At 40.1% G+C, this 20848-nt stretch overlaps 1 protein-coding gene across 1 annotated transcript in view; it reads left to right on the top strand.

Moving 5' to 3' along the window:
* Positions 1-20848, top strand: part of ADAM23 (ADAM metallopeptidase domain 23) — a 147213-nt gene that overhangs the window by 67320 nt on the left and 59045 nt on the right. Inside the window, exons 4-6 of the mRNA XM_045855941.1 lie at positions 8117-8180; positions 17473-17555; positions 18851-18914. Coding sequence (XP_045711897.1) covers positions 8117-8180; positions 17473-17555; positions 18851-18914 — 211 coding nt within the window. The remainder of the gene's footprint in view (positions 1-8116; positions 8181-17472; positions 17556-18850; positions 18915-20848) is intronic.

Raw genomic sequence — 20848 nt, 5'->3', positions numbered from 1 at the left:
GATTGTATTTTGCTTGGTTATTTGTTTTGTTGATTAGGTTGCACTTATAGGTGAGATCATATGGTATTTGTCTTTCACTGCCTGGCTTATTTCACTTAGCATAATGCTCTCCAGATCCATCCATGCTGTTGTGAATGGTAGGAGCTCCTTTCTGTCTGCTGTGTAGCATTCCACCGTGTAAATGTACTGTAGTTTTTTGATCCGTTCGTTTACTGATGGGCACTTAGGTTGCTTCTAGCACTTGGCCTTGTCTTATTTTAATTATGAGATTATAATCACCTTGAGGCTAAGGACTCTTTTTCTGTTTCCGTTTCTGTCCTCACCCCAACCTCCTTTGGGTATGCAGGGAGTGTTGGTCGCATTGAGTTGCAGGGAGAGGCAGCGGGGCTGCCACTGCTCCCTGTGTGGTTGGTGGTGGGATTGTCAATATCTGTGGCTCCTTTCCTTTCCTGGGCCTGAAATTAATCATGAATCCATTCCCTTCCTAAAGGAGCTAGGTTTCTCTTCCTTTAAAAAGCATACCTTGTATTATACAGTAGTTTCTTATTTTAATAGGTGCTATATATTCATTGTAAACATTTTAGTAATTATGGGTAAACAAAAAAAGTAAAAACCATGGAAAGTATTACAGGAAGCAATAGCCCACTATTATATTTGTGTGTGTATCTCTGCAGATGTTTTTCTATGTGTGAATATAAACATATAAACATATTTTTCAAAAGTTAACAAAGTATCATAACATTTTCTTATTTTTCTCACTGAATGATGTGAACTTCTTTCCCGTCTTTCTAAGTGTCTGTAAAAACAGATAAACCTACTCACGAAAGCTACTATATCATTTGTAGAGAATAGCCATGTGTGTGCATATATTTACTCTTGTCTAATTATTTCCTTAGGAAACCTTTATGGGTAGCACTTATAAGAAGATAAAAACTTATGTATTTAACATGGGAACATGCTTTCAGGGCTTTTGATGGCTATTGCTAAATTGCCCTCCACAAAGACGTATTAACTCCTGCTCCCAATAGTAATGTGCGCAGTGCCAGTTTTCCTCCATTCTTGCCAGCTCTGGCTACTATCATTCATTTTCATTCTCTGAAGTGATGGGGGAAAGTGGTCCCTTGTGGCTATTTGAATGTGCAGGTCTTTTACCGCTAATACAACTGTAGATTCGTAGATGATTGATTACTTTTAGTATTTCTTGTTTTCTTTTTTGGTGAATAGCATTTTGCACATTATATTTTGTGAATTGCCTGCCCATGTCTTTTGCCCGCTTTCTGTTGGGTTATTTGTTTTTGCGTGTTTTTGGCTCCTTATGTGAAAGATAGCAATGCTTTGTTGTTCATATATTTTGTGAATGTTCTGTCTCAGTTTGCCTTGAAATTTTATTTGTGGTATCTTTATAACTTATGAAAATTTAAGAAATTTTTAAAGTCATCTTTAAAAAAAAGTGATTTCTGGATGTTTAAAACAGTGTCTCCTTAACATTCAGCTATATTTTTATAGTAAATTTATAGCTTTATTTTTAAACCTATATATCTTTAATGAGTATATTATTAGTTTGGTATAACATTTGATGTAGGGGTCTAATTTTCCCAAAATGTTTAGTCACTTGTTCCAAACATATTTATTCTTTATTTACTGTATTTTTGAACTATAAAACACACCTCCACACACCAATTTGGGAGGAATAATGGTTGTTAATGCTGCTGTTGAGTTCTGTTTACATTTACATTTACATTGGTGAAATATGCTATTTATGTTATTAAATATTTTACCACATTTTTTGCTTCAAAGTTTTTTTCCCTATTTTCCTCTAAAACCTAGGTGCATCTTATGGTCTGAAAAACATGGTATTTTCTTCTCTACCAATTTAAAGTGCCATTATTTTCACATTTTACATTTTTGACGTGAACTTGAATCTCTTCTCAACTTTCTGTTCTGCCCTTTGAGGTGTCTGTCTCATCAGGCCAGGGCTCGCTGTATTGTCGTTACTATAGTAACATATAGAACATAGTAACATGTTGTTTTTCTTTTTAAAGAAATGTTTGGGTAGTTATAAACATTTATTCTTTAACATGAACTTAGAATAATTTTGTCAAGTTAAAAACCTTCTGAGATTTCATTTGGATTACATTAAAATTGTAGAATATACGTATATCTATACATATGTACATATATGTATAAATATTCACATACATCATAAATATATAAAATTCTTTGCCATTGTTGTCATTGTTAGCAGAGACTTTCCTCCAGATGATTTCAAGGCTGTTTTGCTGTTGCACAGAGAAATGTATTTTATCTTTGCCTATTTATCTCATAACCGGCCACCTTCCTTAACTCTTATTATTTTTGAGAATTTCCCCATTGCTTTCCTTTATATCCTTCTCACCATCTCATGCATGCCTTGGAAGAACAGACACTGTACAAATATGTGCAATCTTTCTATACATGCTGAAAATGAAAGAGGTTGGGAGTTCTTGTTCTGGGAAGTAGCAAGAACTGGATTTGGAGGACAGTCGTTTCTTCTGTATAAGGTTACCTGGGGGCAAGGTTGGTATTAATGGAGACATGTCCATTCCCTACAATTTTACTACATGCCATGCCTGGTTTAGCAATTGTATAAGTAAATGTTGGGCAGATCAGAAAATAATCTGGATTAGCAGTATTTGACAAACTATAATATTCATTATTTGAAAATTGTGCATCAGAGCATTTTAGTTATGTGTGACTGAGTCGAAAAAAATGGGCCATCTTTATTTGGGTGCAGTTTTCTTTCTGTCTAAATTTTTTTTTGTTTCATGACATATGGAGGTAAAACCACAAATGTGAGAGTAACTATAATTCTATCACAGAGGAGTTTCAGAATGACTAGTATGCTTGTAGAGATACTGGCAGCCACTCTAGGATTGTTTCAGTTGCTGCATATGGTCTGGTTTAAAAGTTGGAGAGGAGAAATTAAACAGCTTTCAGTTTTATTTAATTAAAGGTGTTTCTATTGATGCCATTTTCTCTGAAGGGAGGTCATATTTATTTGTGTGTTTACTTATTTATTGACTTTATCGGGGTGGCAGTGGTTAATAAAATTATATAAGTTTCAGGTGTACCATTGCATAACACATCATCTGTATATTGTATTGTGTATTCATCATCCCAAGTCAAGTTCCCCTCTATCACCACTTATCTCCCCTTCACTATCTCCTACCTCTCCCAACCTTCTTTCCCTCTGGTAATCACCATACTGTTGTTTATCTAAGTATTTTTTTCTTAATCCCTTCACCCTTTTCACCCAGCCCCCAGCCCCTCCCCTCTGACAGCTGTCCATCTGTTCTCTGTATCAGAAAGGAACTCCTAACCGGCTCTTCTTGTTGGCTAATCAAGCCAGCTTGAGTGTGGACACTCAGCTTTTATATCACCTCAAGTTTATCCCTTATTTCTCTCCTAACTTTGCCGTTCTCTACTTCTCTATCTGTTCATTTGTGGCCTGCCTATCTTTCCTGTTCTTATTATACTGCAGTGTTCTTAACTGTATTATGGGGCATGGGACCATCACCTATGAGATGCAGGAGTGCCTGCACATTAAAATTTCTGCTGCAACCTCTTAGATGGTTTAGGAACTCATGAAATTCCCATTGTGACCCTTAAAGAAGCTTACACCCCTACATCCTGCTCATGCTAGGAGTGCTCCCCACCTCCTAGGACATATGCCCACATTCCCCAGCCCTTGCCTAGCACGCCATGTTTGCTTGATCTAACACAAAGCCTCAATTCAACCTATAATTGCTTGTACCCACCGAACATATTGTTTCTACACTCTTAAATCTCAACCTCTCAATGTCTACAATATTTTAACACAGCTTAAATTCTTACTGTATTGTTTACATCCAAAGGAGTATATATTTTTGAGTTGAAATAACTTTTGGTATAAAAATGTTTTTAGGTGGGATGAGTCTAACTTTTTCTTTTTTAAATTTTATTTATTTATTTTTAGAGAGGGAAGGGAGGGAGAAAGAGAGAGAGAGAGAGAGAGAGAAACATCAATGGGCGGTTGCTGGGGGCCGTGGCCTGCAATCCAGGCACATGCCCTGACTGGGAATCGAATCTGCGATGCTTTGGTTTGCAGCCCGCTCTCAATCCACTGAACTATGCTAGCCAGGGCCTAACTTTTTCTTTAACCTTGAGAAAAGTGGTGATTGAACATCCTTTTTCTTTTTAAGTCTATTGTTTTCAAAAGGAAAGCAATGTAAGGGCAGAAGGATTATTGTAAGGTTACAGGCTTCTTCTGCGTGTATGAATATACTGAGCTTAAATTCTGTGTCTCTCTTCATTACAACTTAGAGCATTTAATAAAGTAAAAATATTTGTATTAACAAAGGGAAAAAGGAACTTACAGTGTAAAGAGGGAGTGGGCCTGTGGTGCTGCATTGTACAATGCTGGTATGCTGGCTGCCCCGTGAAGCTGAGAGTATCCACAGTGGGCAGCTCTTGTTGTTATTAAATGAATGAGTGTGAGACCTAGTGGGGAGGGTGGCAGGAGACTTCCTGGGTGCATCTGTTAGGGACCATTTGAGACAATCAGGGTTCCCAATATTGAGAAGTTAAACACTGTCAAAAGATAATCACATGCGTGAATTATGAAAATGGATATTAGTGGCCCTCCTTTCTCTCTACACATCATTTTTCAGTCTTTGTTCACATAGATATTGACTTCTGTTCCAATTCCAGTTTGAATACATATGGAAACTATGTGTTTTACCACTGAGAATTGAATTAGGGTATTTGTGGCACTGTTTACTTAAGAACAAAGGCGTTGTGTGGCGAGGGGAATGGCTGGTCTAGACCTGAGAAGACCAAGGTATTAGAGCGATCGTGGACTCACAGCTTCCTCACTTTCAATATTGGGCTGTTGTCTCCTCTGCCAGTGTCTACGTCCTGATATTATGCGCTGAGAGAGAGAACCTAAGGTGCCCACTCACGGTTGTCTTAAAACAGCGGCCATGTAAGCAACGACAGAACCCCAAAACAACTGGTAAAGGAGACATACTCACAGATTGCTTATTTAGTAGCATCTCAGCTTTGGGGTCTTCTTCACCCATGGACTAGCCTGATCTTCCATGTAGAACTTGATGTGAGTACCTTAAATTTGAGCTTTAGGTAGGGTAAACACGTGTCCTACTTTCCCCAGGACAGTCCTTCCTGATTGGTGTCTGTTGTCCTGGCAGAATCATTAATGTGCTCCTTTCATCTCCCATAAATGACCTGATTTGGATGATAAATTATATGGTCACCTAGTTGTTAAACCTTGGTGCTTGCTACTCTTCTAGATTTTTCCCTAGCTCTGCTGGTGAAGGAATGCCCTGTTGGCCTCTAGGTCCCTTCAGAACAGCGTGTTCTGCTTCCAGCGATCCAGTCCGCGTCCGAATCAGAGATACAGCCTGAGGGCTCAACAGTTCATTTCAGAACTGGAAGTTCTGGAGACTGGTATTGCACTATTTTTTACAGGGAAGTAAATGATCTCTCACTTACGTAGAACAGACAGTTTCCTTGTGGTCCAGGGTGTGGCTTTCCTAGCAGTCTTCTTGATGACCCCAGGCCCTGTTCCCTGTGCTGTCTCATTCTGAGCATCATGTTTGGGTATGCCACTTACCACCTTTCACGGCAAGGTTCCGTAGAAGGAGCCTCTGGTTCTTTCTTTAAAGTAGGGGATTCCAGCTATTTTCCAAAACACTAGAAGCCACTCACCCCTCGTGGTGGGGCCTGGCATCCAGTAGATGCTGCTAGGTGTTTGCTCACACAGCAAGTGTTGGCTAGGCTTACTGTACGCTGGGCATCGTGCGAGTGCTCGAGACGCTGCGACGAGTGACAGGAGCAATTTTAAGGGAGGGGTTACTGTGGTCAGCCAGGAGGAAAGGATGGCACCAGTGGGGATGTGTGCTCTTTATAGGAGGTGGGGGGATGTGGTGATGCAGAGAATATGGTGTGATTTTATGTCTCTCAGTGTCTGTCACAGGCTCTGGAAAAGGAGCTGTTTTTCTTCTTTAGTATTCCCCAATGCAGTCGGTTTTAGAAACAGCTATGTAAATTGGGGGGGTGGGGAGTGGCTCTTCAGAAAGGAGAAGTAGGATAATTAAAGTGACCTTTATCAGATCTGGCAATTAATGGTTAGAAAACTATCTGCCTTTGTAATTACAAGCAAAAGTAGTAGACTAAAATAACTTATATTTGCAACTCTTAGACATGCTCCAGTGATTGTGTGGTTGAGAATTTTGAAAGTAATGAATTACCTGTAGAGAGAGGTAATTAGCATGCAGTTAGTGAAGACTCTCTGTCTCTTGGTGTCACGGAAGTGTTCCTCCGAGAAATGTTACTGTCAGCGGCCCCGTTTGTGTATATTCACAGTGCCGGTCGCAGACTTCATTAACTAGGTATGAAGGAAGTTTCTGCACCTTGTCAGGTATTCCCAAGGATACAGAATTAAGAATTGTTGTTATCTTTTGCTATTATTTAGATTCTTCAACAGGGAATGAATATGTACCATAATTTTATTTCGAATATAGAATCATCAGTAGAGGCACATTTGATGATTAACTTCACTATAAACACCTGTCCAAGGCACAGGCACGTGCTTCATTTCTGTGCTGCACAGCTTGGCCTTCGGCTCATCCAGGGAACCAGGCCCTTGCAGGTGCCACTCCCAGGTTCTCTGCTGCCAGGCTCTGGGCCTCCTCCTCCTGCCCTCCTCATCGGCTCATTTTAGAACTCCATCAAGTGCAGCTCTCAAAATGCTGCAGAATCATTGAGTCCTCTGAGATGTCGGTTAAAGAAGTAGTGTCAGGAGTTCCTAACAAGAAAACCTACAATTAGGTAGAATGATAGAAAACAGACTTTCAGAGCAAGAAGGGACCTGAGGAATCATCTGCTCCAGCCCTTCCTCGTGCAGAAGAGGAAATGGAGCCTACATTTAGGGTGCACATCTGGCTCATACTAGAACCTTCTGTTGTCCTTCAGTTACCCTTGTGATTACATGCGTTAATACCCTTATAGTCCTTAGAACAGTGCCTAGGACATAGTAAATGTGAGTTGCTACTTGTTATTATTTCTAGGAGCAGAGTTTAAATGACAATCCAATTACCCTAAAACAGTCCAGTGTTCTTTTGGACACCCATATTTTGTATGCCCCACATTCTGCAGGGAGGAATGTATGTGAAGAAGTTGAGTAAAAATCAAGAGGGACAGCTTCAGTGCCGTCACTGCGCATGCGCTCTGTGCTGAGTTCAGGCTAAGCACTGCGCACGTGTTGTCATTTAATCTTCACACTCTTTCTGGTTTCCATTTGACTCGCAGGAAGGCTGAGTCAGGTGACCTGCCCATGGTCTCACCACTGTTGAGGGGCTGGGTAGGCTCTGAATCCTACTTTGTCTGACACCAAAAGCTACATACTTAACTGATATTTTATTTCAGCAGTTGGCAAATTATCGTCCTTGGGCCAAGTCCCGCCGTACCTGTTTTTGTGTAGTCCTTGAGCTAAGAATGTTGTTTTTTACATTTTTACCTAGCTGAACAAAAACAAAGAAAAATACTCTTGCATGATGTGTGAAATTATGTGAAATTCAAATTTCAGTGGCCATAAGTGAAATCTTCCTGAAACATCGCAGCTCGCTTGTGTTTCTGTGTTGCCTGTGGCTGGTCTGTGACACAACAGTGGGGTCGAGTAGTCGTGCTGGGGGGCTGGCCTTTATTCTGTACTCTTTCTTGGTGATTGTGTTTTATGAGATTCTAATTATTTAGATCATTATAGTGGGATTTTATAGGGCCTATCTCCTCCTGCTAACCTGCCTTTTTTGTTTGTTCTGTGTTAATTGACATATCCATCAAGTGGTGAATAGTGGGCATAAAGACATGCACCCTTCAGTTACCGATGTCTTGTGTTTTTGAACAGACTGAGGCATGAGTTGCTGCTGGATAACATCTAAAACTTGATGAAACTTTCTTTCACTTGGGACTGTAGCTATTTGTGGTGCATATGCCCCTCACACTCATTTATTGAACTGATCATTTTTAAACCTCCAAGTATCTTAGATGCAGAAATCACTCTATTTTCTTTCCTTTGTAGTGATTTGCTGTCTTCGGATTATGTGGAGATTCACTATGAAAACGGGAAGCCACAGTACTCTAAGGTATGGTTGACAGTGTATGGAAATCCTGCAGTATAAATATACTTAACCATAAACTGTTCAGTGTACACTGCATTGTTTTGATGTCTATCTCAATAAAATCACCTATCCTCTTATACAATGGTGCAAAATTTTTGTATTTTTAATTTTAAAATCTATTTAGGAGAACTTTATGAAAATTTTCAATGTTTAAGATAACACTTCAGATTCTGTGTATTTAGGTCAATAAAGAAATGTTTATTGTTTTGTTTTACATGCAGTAACTTATGTAAGTGAATGGGAGAACAAGCTATACAGTTTCATATCAGCATCTTAAATTAGTAGATTACCAGGCTGTGGTCATAGAAAGTGAATAATAAGAGCGGATGGGTTATTAGGATGAGTATTGGATCCGAGTGACTTCTGTGCCCAGGAAGGTGAGGGAAGGAAAATTTAGGGAGTGCCTTCCCTCTCAACCTTCACAACAGTTCTGTGAGGTGGGTGTTATTACTCCTGTCGTGCAAAGGAGGAAATGAAGGCACAGGGAGGGCAACATAAACCTGCCAGCGAGCGTTGGAACATAAAGGTGGTTGGGCACTTGATTTCCTTCAGTTGGAGATTCACTTTTGTCCCCATTGGGGAGGATCTATAAGGAGCAAGTGGGTTTAGGTTGAAGCAAGAAGATTATTTGTCTGTAAGGAACACAGTGGTCTCTACCAGTCAGGGTAAAAGTCCTTGGAATAGCTGCGTGCAGACTCTATAGGAGAAATCCACAGAGTGTGGTGGAGCTGAAGCTGTGACCATGGATATCCCAGGCACGGGAGGGAAGCCAACCACAGTGGGGAACAGCCCGACAGCCTCGTGACAAATATTTCATGGTCAGTACTGCCTGGGGGACATGGGGGACATGGCATCACTCAGGATTTGTAACTGTCCAGTTAACGGTGGGCACAACTGTGATTTGATATGTTCCAAACCTTTGAATTTTCTGCACCAGATTAAGAACTTCCATATATTGTTGTCACTGGTGTCTGTTCTTGCCTTAGGCTGCATGGTGGGGGGTGGGGAGGGGTTTGAATCTCCCTAAAATTTAATGCCGCGGAAAGTGAGCAGAAAAGCTAAATCAAGTATGGGAATGGTGCTTCCTGGCATTGGTACAAGCCACAGCTTCTGTCCCTGTGCCAGTGCCGGGAGCACTGCGGATGCTGAGTCATGAGTCTGGAGGAGAGGAGATTGTGCGAGAACTTTATAGACTCAGCAAACGAGCCACCTTTGCAGGCCGCAGTAACTGGATCCAAACTTCTCACTAAGAAGTGTGTGTATATATATATATATATATACACATATATATAATTTTAGAAGCAGAATAGCTAATTTGCTTCCAGAGGTCATTCGAGGTGCCCAAAGGAGGGCATTAATAACAAGACACATCAAATAACAAGACACATCAAGTCTTGTGTCAGTTGAAACTAAAATTTAAAACAAAAGGTTCAACTCTGGCAAAAGAAATGTCCCTTGCAGTTTGTTGTTGTGTTCATTGCACTTCTCCTATTTATAGCCCATTTTCTCCAAACAGGTCCTGTGCCCAAACTTGCTTTATGTATAAGGAATTAATGGGAACAGTCTGTTTTGTCTGTGTCTGTGTATAACACTATCCAAAGCTGAGATGTTAATGTGGACAGTGTCTTGTAGCAGGATGTTGTAACCTAACAATATTACAAACATTTTAGTGTATTTTAAATAATCTAAACTTTTATTTTAAAAAATATATAATTTTTCCTGTTTATTTGCTATAATTTGTTTGAAGGCTGCATAGCAATAAACAGATTGTTTCCAGTTTTTCACTATAGGAAGAACTCTAGAGAAAGGCTTTCCACATGCATTTGAACACACCTTTGATAATTGCTTAAGGATGAATTCTGGTCACGGGATTTTGTGGGTCAAGAATGGCATATTGTTTTAAGGTTTTTGTTAGACACTGAGTTTTTCTTTCTGAAGGTTTGTGTAAATTCACATCTCCACTGCTATTACATACACATTTTTAACTCCACTACTCCACTACTATAACTACACATTGCATTCCATGTTGTGTTGAGAAAAATCTCTGTACAGAGTACCAGAAATTAATGTCTAAAAATGGCTAGGTTAAAAAAGCCTGCTCTGTGCACACTTTCTTCCAAATATCTCAAACACACACACGCATGCACTAGTGTTCACATGACCAGAGAGGAACAGACTCACTAATAGCCTGTTCGGCATTGATGTTAAATGTGAGTGTGAACATTTAAAATATTCTGGGAATAATTTTCAAACAAAATGTTGAGTCCACACTTTGAAGAAGCTTGTCTAGGTTTTCCTGCTTCATCACTACCTTGCTCCTACCTAGTTCCCACTTCTAGCTGAGAAGAGGCTCTTGTCTTAGGTTTTACTTTTATTGGAAGAAAGTGGGTTACAAGGGCTTCTTCTTTCCTTGTGAAATAAATAAAGGAGCTGGAGAGGGCAACCACTTAAGCAGGTAAATAGCCTGCCTGCTAGGTACTCAGTGCACACATAGGGAAGACCTTTGTTCTGTAGCCGACTGAGAAGTAGCTATTGTTAGAGCTTCTAGCACAAATGCTTTGCATGTGATATGCAGTAACCTCTTTCTTGATTTGCTGATTAACTTTGTTGATGAACCTGTTAAAAATAAGTTAATTTTTAATCTTTCATATCTTATAAAAGAATGAGGCACCTATATGACAGTTTAAAAGTACTTTTCAAATTTAATGTATTTCTATTAAATCCCTTTTAGGTGAACCATTAACTTTAAGTGCTTGCTAATTCTTTGGTTTCTCTTCTGCTTATAAAAAGAACTGCCACCCACACGGCAGTGGAGGGTTGAATAGAGAGATGCAGTGCTCCCAGCCCTGCTTCCCTCTACTTCACTCTTCTTTATCACTTTGGGATAGGGAGTCTGTCCTTTCCTAGCTCTGTTTTCTCACCTGGACTTCTTCCTGTTGCCTTGCTCGCTCCTACCCAGGACAGAAGAGCACCCTAACTGGTGGGAAGGGGGTTGGGCATGTCTGTGTAGTCCTTTCCTCTCTGTATTTTGTGAGATCCACCTCCCTGCAGGAAGAGCACATTCTCTCTACTTTCCCACAGTCTTGGCTGTAAGTGGTAGCCTGTGTGTGCATGGGGTGGTGGGTGAAGGTTGGTCATCTCATGATGTCTTGGTCTGGGTCTGGGTCGGCGAGTCTGGCTAACTCGGGGATGTAGCCTTAGCACGCCTATTGGATCCTCAGTTAATCCTCTCCTCTAGTATAGTGCTATCAAAACTGAAGGTGATATTTTCTGATCACTCTCTCATTTGGTTTTACATTTAAATGGGTCCCACTTCACACCGTCTAGGATGGCTATAATAAAAAAGATGGATAAAACACAGATTGGCAAGAATATGGAGAACTGGAATCCTTGTACACTGCTGGTAGGAACGTGAAACGGTAGAGCCGCTTTAGAAAATAGTTTGGCAGTTCCTGAAAATGTTAAGCATATGACTCAGCAATTCTAAACTTAGATATATATCCAGGTGAATTGGAAATATATGCCCAAGCAAAAACTTGTACATGGATGTATATAACAGAATTATTTATAATAGAACATTGGAAACAGCCTAAATGTTCATTCATTGACAGATAAATAAACTACATGTGGTATATTCACATAAATAAATATTATTCAGCCATAGAAAAGGATGAAGTCCTGATTCGTGCTACACCTTGGATCAATCTTGTAGACATCATGCCATGTGAAAGGAGCCAATCATCAGGGACCACATATTATATAATTGCACTTATTTGAAATGTCCAAAATAGGCAAGTAGAGGCACATCCACAGGGACCAAAAGCAGATCAGTGGGTGCCAGGAGCTTGGGGAGGCTGGTAGAAGGGAGGAATGGGGAATGACTACTGGTACAGGATTTCCTTGTACAGTGATGAAGATATTCTGGAATCAGAATATTCTGGAATTAGTGGTGATGGCTTCACACCTCTCTGAATATACTGAAACCCACTGAATTGTACTCTTTAAAAGAGTGAATTTTATGGTTTGTCAGTTATATCTGAAAGGAAAAAAATTCTCAGGTGAGGAATGAGGTTTATTTACCCACCTTCCCAACAAACAAGGATCCTCTGTTCCTTTAAGGCAGGCCTTGCCACTTAGGCTCCTGACTAAGCCATTGTTGCTCATTGATTAAATAGTATTGATTCTGCTTGCTGTGAGGTAGTCACTGTTCTAAGTGTTGGATATGTATCAGTGAGCCAGATAGATAAAAATCCCTGCCTTTGTTCTTTTCTGTATCGCTGTAATCACATCACCCTCTGCGGTGCCCCCACAGCGTCCGTGTGTGTGTGCTCCTTCCTTATCGAGTCATCTCTGTGGCTCAGCTTAAGCTCCCTTCTTCCAAGAAGACTTCTTGGCAGGGGTTATTGTCAGAGGGAATGCACCTTGGTGGGCGTGGCTCCTGGTCGGAAGTTTAAAAAATCCCCATGAAGTCAAGAGAGCAGACAGTATTTGTTCTCACAAAGCTATTTTAAGTTTTAATAGTATAATTTTATGTGAACTATTAAAAGTTTATATAGTATTGGTGCAGCCAACTTGTTCTAACATCTGCACATTTTCCCCCATTGAGTTTAACAAAGGTAAATAATTAAACTGGTGTTGTTGAGGTCACAAGTTCTCTGATTCTCTAAATTATTTTTAAAATTTCCTTATTCTACAGTATTCAAATTAAGGTATATGTGTCCAGTTACAGACATGTTTTTCTCTTTTGCTACCAGACCATTGATTTATTAAATAAATTGATACTAGTTGATAAGTTTAAGGTATTTAAAGATATGAATAGAGAATAGTGAATACATAGTCATATTTTCCTATACATCCAGGAATATCAAAATACACACAATTGTGAGCTAAGTCCTATGTATTGTAGTTTCTTTTCAAACGTTTATCCACAGGTTCAGGAGTCAGTTGTAAAAATCGGAGGATGGTCGCCGCGAACAGCAAAGTTTATGAGAGTCCCTTAAGTGATGAAGATGATAAGAACCAGGTGATAGAACTTGACGAAAACAGATGAGATCATTGAACAGACACAAGGTGGAGCAACTTTAAAGTAAATTAAAATAATAGGTTCTATTTCCAATGGGTTCTGTTTTCCATTGGGTTGTATTTAAAGTAAGTTGAATCAAAAACCACTGCTGTCGGTTGATCAATAAATACCAGGGAACCAAATCTCTTTTCCCCTCTGCATTGTGATCACTAGGCTCACACCACTGCTATCCCTAGCCACTTCTGATGAGAAAGTGTTTTAACGGATGCACGTGGCTTCAGCGTGTTGTTACCCGCAGGAGTGGGCTGGTGGTTTCCAGTGGGCTTCTTCGCATGGCAGCCGCGTGGAGCCAGGTCGCAGTTACTGGAGCATCCCCTGCCTGTGGGGTGTTCAGCTCTGTGAAAGTGGGAGGCTGAGAAAGTTGGGGAGCATACTCACTAGCATTTATAAGTTCCTTTGTCTAGTCAATAACTTTCACTTATCAGATGCTCCATCATGTTCAATTTAATTAACTGACCGGCAGCTCTGAATCCCGAAGTGCCCCTGGAGGCCCACACAGACCGGTGCTGTGCACCGACCAGATGAGTCCCCATTGGCCCCCCTGCCTGCCATGTGCACAGTCACAGATCCGTGGCCCAGGCCTGGCTGGTGATCTCAAATTCACTGGCCAGCACTCTCGAACTCTCTGGGCCCTTCTGACCGGAGAAACACCAGTTTGAGAGTCTGAAGATGTGAGATTTCATTTCGGCTTTTGCTGTCGTTGGCAGAGCCTTTTAACACTTTGTGACTGTCTCCCCATCTGTACCTGGAGAGAGTAGTCACTGCAAGATAGTGAGTGTTCACAATGGCTGGTTCTGTGTGGATGGCACCCCTGGGGCTGGCTGCGCAGTGTCACTGTTAATGAAGAAGCCTCTTTGCTCTGGTCCACTATTGTTATCCCTTTTACCCAAGAGGGAATGCCTCTTTTCAGTTGGGATTTATTTAATGTGAAACACCTCAGTATGTTACTTCTCAGTGGTGTTTATAAAATGCCGCATAGATCTGGAGAGTTGCTAAATAGTACTTTTCTGGTAATGCTTTCTTAAAAACTTGCTGTAGATTTAATAATTAGTAGCTCAGAAAATCCTCTAATACTACTAATACTAATACTGAATTAGAACCCACCAAATTACTTACAGCGCTTAATATAACTACACAGTTAGAGATGAACACTTTTTAATGATGATAAACATCAAGGATTGGATGCTACCGCAAGTCTCACTTGAGGTCCAGAAAGTCTGGTGCTCTGCATTCGGATGTACGGGGAACCAAAACAGTTCCCTCCGGGTAGTGTCCTGCCTTAATTAACACAGATGGCAACGACCTTTACACTGAGAGAGCGAGCGTCAGCCTTCAGTTTCCAATGCTGGCGAATGAAACTAAATCTAAGAAAGGACTTGGAAATATTTTCTGGGGAAAAACGAATATTTTTAGGAGTACCTGCAAAAGTACAGTTTTTCTTAGAAAGGTCAAGTAAATACGGCAGTGTTTGCTGTGCACTTGCAATAACCACCTGATTGAAGGCAGCCTTTTGGTGTGATACCAAGTCCTACATAACCAGCTTGATGGAATTTGCAGCTGCCTATGACTGCTTTTAGAACCATGTGAAGAGTCTGAAGTCTAATTACATGGCATTGAGTTGGGTCCTCAGATTACTGTGTGATATCATTTGTCCTTATAAGTTCCAGAGTTGATTGTGCAAACAGAACTTGACATATTATATACAACTCAATATTTATATACAAGGTTGTTTTACAAGACCCTAAAAGCAACCCTTTATAAAATATTAACAAGGTTATAATACCGAATTTAGACAACCGACATTGAAAATTTGTATTACACTTACTAAGAGGAAACAAATTGTGTTGGTTGGGAAGTGGTCGTTCGGCATGTGGGTGGACACCATTAGTTACTTTGAATGGCCTCTGAGGCGATTGTGATGCAGTGTAATAATCAGTGATCAGGATGACTGTCAATCATCAATAAGAAGCCAAAGTATGTCCAATACACTCTATTTAAGAAAACAAAATAGGAAGCTTCTGGTTAAACAATGTGGATTCAAGGCTTCTATTCATCTGTTCCCTTCCATAACCCACTCAAATAGTGGTTAAGAAATTAAAAAAAAGGACAAGACAAGGGGAGAAAAGACAACAGAAGGAGAGGTGTCCGTGAAGCTGTAGGTGACAGAGAGCAGATGGATGAGGAGTGACTGAGGTTTGAGCTTTTCCTGCTCTGCTCCGTTCTTCTGGGCAAACCCAGAAGCAGCCAGCCAGCTCACGTCACTTCACCCAGAGAGGCTCAGAAATTGAAGGCACGTGCAAACAGAAAGGTTGATTGGAAGTCTACATGGAGCCCAGTTAAATCCCTGTTCTACTCCAGACCTTATGTAGCCAGGCGACCATATCTTCTGTGCTCTGGTGAAAAAGCTCAGTTTTTAGAGAAAAATGGAAAGGAGGGAATTATCAGAGAAATAATAATAGTTTCCCAGAGCTAGAGTGTATGCATTTTCTTGATTAAAAGGTGTAACAGAGTGCCCAGTGCAATGAATAAGCAAAGACCTACCCACAACAACACGTGTCCTGGGATTTTACAAAAATGGGGATAAACTAAATTTCCTAAAGTCTTCATGAAAGGGAAAAATACATTTAATAGAAAATATCTAACATTAGAATCACATCCAATTCATGACATCAACATTAGAAGCTGTAGGACTATGCAAAATGCTATCAGAATGCCAAGAGAAAATACTTTCCAATCTAGGATTCTCTACCCACCCAAATGATCACTCAGGTGGAAAGATAGGAAAAGTAATGTTCATTTGTGCACATTATCGCCAAATTGATCTCCCATGAACATTTTTTCAAGCAAGTACCAGAGGATGTGTGCCTCCAGAAAAGAGGAGGGAGAGACTGAATGGAGAAGACATGGGTGGGGTCTAGGAATCAAAGTAGAAGGTGGGTGGAGGGAGTTCCCAGGGCGATGCTACAGAGCAGTTTTGGTCGGTGGGTGTGCATCAGGCCTCGTTGGAGGCCGAAGGGAAACCATAAGGGTGTCTCCTGGAAAAAAAAATGGATGTGATAAGTTAGTTATCTGATGCGTTTGGCCGTAGGAGAAGAGTTGTAGATAATATTTTAGATAATGGGGCTATTAAATAAATACATGGGAAAATCAGCAAACAAGAAGATGAAGCAAAACTTCTCAAAACATTAAAATGGAGCAAGAAAGAAAATGTACTCATGGTGGCACAGCTATGCACAATCTTTGCATAGTTGTAATGTAAACATTAAATATTAATGTAAGTCAAATTGATGATGTGTATTGGAATGTATTGGGGGGCAAAAAGGGGTGTGAAGATTCTTTATTAGGAAGATAATTTATAAAGTGCCAGAAATCAGGATGTAAAAGTATGAATATTCCATTCAGAAATACATAGGTAAATGACAGAAGCAGTTAGGAGTTAAAAATGGTTGCTGTGGAGGTGGGAAGAGAGGGAGAAAGGATTTGTTATATTTTAAAACATAGGCTTTGTAGTTATTATTTGACTTTGAAAACTAAGTTGTATATTACTAACAAATTTTTTTTAAGATTTTATTTATTTATTTTTAGAGAGGGAAGGGGGTGGGGGAGAGAGAGAGAGAGAGAAACATCAATGTGCGGTTGCTGGGGGCCGTGGCCTGCAACCCAGGCATGTACCCTGACTGGGAATCGAACCTACAACACTTTGGTTCACAGCCCACACCCAATCCCCTGAACTACGCCAGCCAGGGCTACTAACAAAACTTTTTTAAAAGAAGTAATTTTAAATAATAGGAAAGGAAATAATAAGATTTTATGTAATTTTCTGTAACAAATGATTATAAGCAGCAACATTGTGGTCTCTCCTCATTTAGGCAGAAGAGTGTTTCAAAACAATGTCTGTTAAGTATCTACTCCCTTACGTGCTTAAGAAAGGTGTGTAAGTTGTACCAGTCATGTTGGTGTCTTATTTCCATAAAGCCTCTCATCCTTCATTAAATTTTATACACACATGCTCATTACAGGGAAGTTGAAAAATTGCCTAGTGCTCTTTGGAATTTCATATTAACCAGGAGGAGTTTCTAAGACCATCCTCCCAGTTCTTTCTGCTGCACAGCAGTGTCCCAGTAGTGAATCCTGGTGCATAATTTCTCAAGCCAGCCTTCTTCTGCGTTGTAGGGCGGAGAGCACTGTTACTACCACGGACGCATCCGAGGTGTCAAGGACTCCAGGGTGGCTCTGTCGACCTGCAACGGACTTCAGTACGTGGGCCTCTCGTTGGGAGAATGAACTTGCCTCCCTCCCTCCATCCTTTCCATCTCATCTGTCACAGATCTGTATTGTAGTGACTCTTCCGTGCCAGTCCCATGTTAGGGGCTGGATCTGGAGTGATGAACAGGAAGGGCACAGTCTCTGCTCTCTTAACACCTAGAGATTGCAGGAGATTCTGAGATGAAACAAATGATTACACAGATTAATACTGAATTTGCCTCTTTGGCAGGTACTGTGAAGGGAGAGGACATAGAGTAACCTAACTTAGATCCAGCAAGGTTTCCCAGAGGTGGATGCCAGAGCACTTATCAGTTGGTTTAGACTTAAGGATAACTAGGAGTCAGCCAGGTGAGAGTGGGTGTGAACGAGAGGAGCTTATGCATCGACTTTGAGGCAGGCTTCAAAAACCATCTGCGGGCACCTGCAGACCCAGACCCAGAGCACACCGTGTAAAGATGTATTTGTACTCATGTGGGGAAAAAAGGTCTTGAAAATCTTACCTTTACATGTAATAAAATATCCTGTATCTCTATAAATTAAATGTGATTTCAGCATGGTTATTACTGCTTAATGGAAATTCACAATTTGCAAGCGTAAAGATGCTTCTGTTTGCCTCTTCAGAGTCAGATAATTTTAGATTATTGTTATACATGAAGAACCCATTTTTCTAATAGATGATATTGAATTTGCATAACAAGAGGTTGGGGCTAGTTGTGCATTATTCTGGAATAATAACTCACAATACTGTAACTGCACAAATAGTCCAATCCCAGATTAATCTTCTAATATGCCCATTTAATTTCAAAAATTAATTATATCAGGTATAATTTGTTTGCTCTTAGTGTATACTTAAAAAAAACAGATATTTTAAATTTATTTTTAGAGAGGGGGAAAGGAGGGAGAAAGAGAGGGAGAGGAACATCAATGTGGTTGCCTCTGCATGCCCCCTACTGGGGACCTGGCCTGCAATCCAGGCATGTGCCCTGGCTGGGAATTAAAGCGGTGGTGACCCTGTGGTTTGCAGGCCTGACCTTAATACACTGAGCCACACCAACTGGGGCAGTGTACACTTTTTATACCCTGGGTAGACTATACTCTGTCTGACTACAGTGTGGGGACCACAGCAGGATTCCATACAGACATGTGAATTAGATTTGGGGCAATACAAAGGTATTTATTCATGCATACTCTTTATATTTAAAGACACAATATGAAGCTCACTTGCTATTCCTTGCTGTTTGCTCTGAATATTCATTCTCTCCTTGCGTGATTTCTTGTGTTGCAGTGGAATGTTTGAAGACAATACCTTCATGTACATGATCGAACCAATGGAGCTGGTTCATGATGAGGTAAGTCTGACTGTAACATCAGTTCCCTTACAGTGTTCTATTCTTTCAACATCTTTGCCTTTGAGCAAGGAAGAGAATATAATGTAGATTTCAATGTGCCTTTATGTATTGTACCTATTTCAGACTTAGAATAACACCATGAATTTTGAAGCTTAAATTGAACATCCCAGGCTACGGGTAACGGATGATAAGATGCAGCAGAATGAGGTTTTCTGAAGTGAAAGTTCTTTCCAGTCTATAGGAAGAGCAGAGAGGACATTATATTTTGTACAGACCAACTTCTTTTTCTTTCAGCTAGCTTTTATTGTCACCACTTCTTTAGATAATTGTACAACTGTAAGCATGTATTAACTTTTATGAGTCTAAGAACCCTCAGTGGGGAAATTGTGGCTGCACTATGCTTATGTAATATTTCAGTTTCTTTAGCGGTAGGGACGAAAGTAATGTTAAGAATCATGTACAGGCCAGCTACCTAGACCAGAAACGATGAGGGCGTTATGCTAAGTGAAGTAAGTCAGATAGACAAAGAAATGCTATATGATCTCACTTATTTGTAGGATCTCAAACAATGTTTAATACATAGAAATAGAAAACAGATTAGCAGTTAGCAGAAGCCAATGGGGGAACTGAAATGGGTGGAGTTGATCAAAAGGTACATTCTTCCAGTTACAAGGTAATGAAATTCTGGGACTGTAATATTGTATTGTCTACTTGAAAGTTGGTAAGAAAGTAGATCTTAAAAGTTCTCATCACAAGAAAAAAATCCGTATCATGTGAGGTGATGGGTATTCACTGAACTCATTGTGGGGATCATTCTGTAACATGCATATATATCAAATCATGTTGCACACAAACATATACTATGCTGTACATCCGTTACATCTCAGTACACTCTGATGGTGTTGCTCACTAATAGAATGTAACCAAATTTGAAATTTGACCAGTGTTCATCGGATACTGACATGAGAGTTCACTACATGCTGGGTACCATTCTAGGTGCTGGGGATGAAAGGGTGAACAAAACAGACATAGAGCCCGAGCCTCATGGATCTCACAGGCTGCAGGGGCCAACAGGAATGCACAGGATGAATGAGTAATTACGTACAGCCAGGTGGAGTTCACCCTTCATATTAACTATCCAGGGAAGGGGCACGATGAGAGAGTAGTTTTGAATGAAGTCCTTCAAGAAATTAGGCAGCTGGAAGAACAATTCAGGAGAAGAGCCAACGCAAAGGCCCTGAGGCAGGAACCTTCCCAGAGCCTTGTAGGAACGTGGAGGAAGCCGGGCTGGAAAAGGGTGGAAGGGGGGATGGATGGTAGGAGGTGAAGGCACCAGGACATAACGTAGGGAAGTTGTGTCAGTGAGGAGAGTGGCTACTGGGAAGATAGTCTGAAAGTGATAGAGTCAGAATATTGCAGTCATTTGATAGGGAGCAAAAAAATGTTTTTTTTTTTTATCTTTAGAGATTTCAAATGTAGGTATAAAATTTTGAAACAGGTAATGGTCATGCAGGCTATTGATAATAACAGTTGAACAAACATTTACTTTATTGTGGCAATATATGCTTGAATATGAGGTCAATTTCAAACTTGAGACAGAAACGTCATTAAATTTTAAATGGTAAATGTTTGAGTAATCCTGTATCATTTTTTAGCTAGTAAATATAAAAATTAACAGGTAATGAGACAACCCCACCTAGATAAAGACATTTTGATTAAGTAAAATGTTTTTCCCGTACTCCAGTGGTAGATATAGAGCAAAAGTATTTGACTCACTCAGCTAAAAATTTACTTTGATTTCTGGCATGAATTAATAGCCCTGTTACCCTAAAGAACAAAATAAAGTAAAATTTAAAGAACAAAATGAAATAAAAAGTAACAGCTCCTTAAGCCTTAGAGTATTTAACTATGTAAAATGAGGTAATTTTTCATTA

The sequence above is a fragment of the Phyllostomus hastatus genome, unplaced genomic scaffold (genome assembly GCF_019186645.2).
Source record: "Phyllostomus hastatus isolate PE091 unplaced genomic scaffold, TTU_PhHast_1.1 phas_contig_137, whole genome shotgun sequence".
Classification (NCBI taxonomy): domain Eukaryota; kingdom Metazoa; phylum Chordata; class Mammalia; order Chiroptera; family Phyllostomidae; genus Phyllostomus; species Phyllostomus hastatus.
The sequence above is the reverse complement of the archived record's forward strand: the minus strand, read 5'-3'. Positions and strand labels throughout refer to the sequence as shown.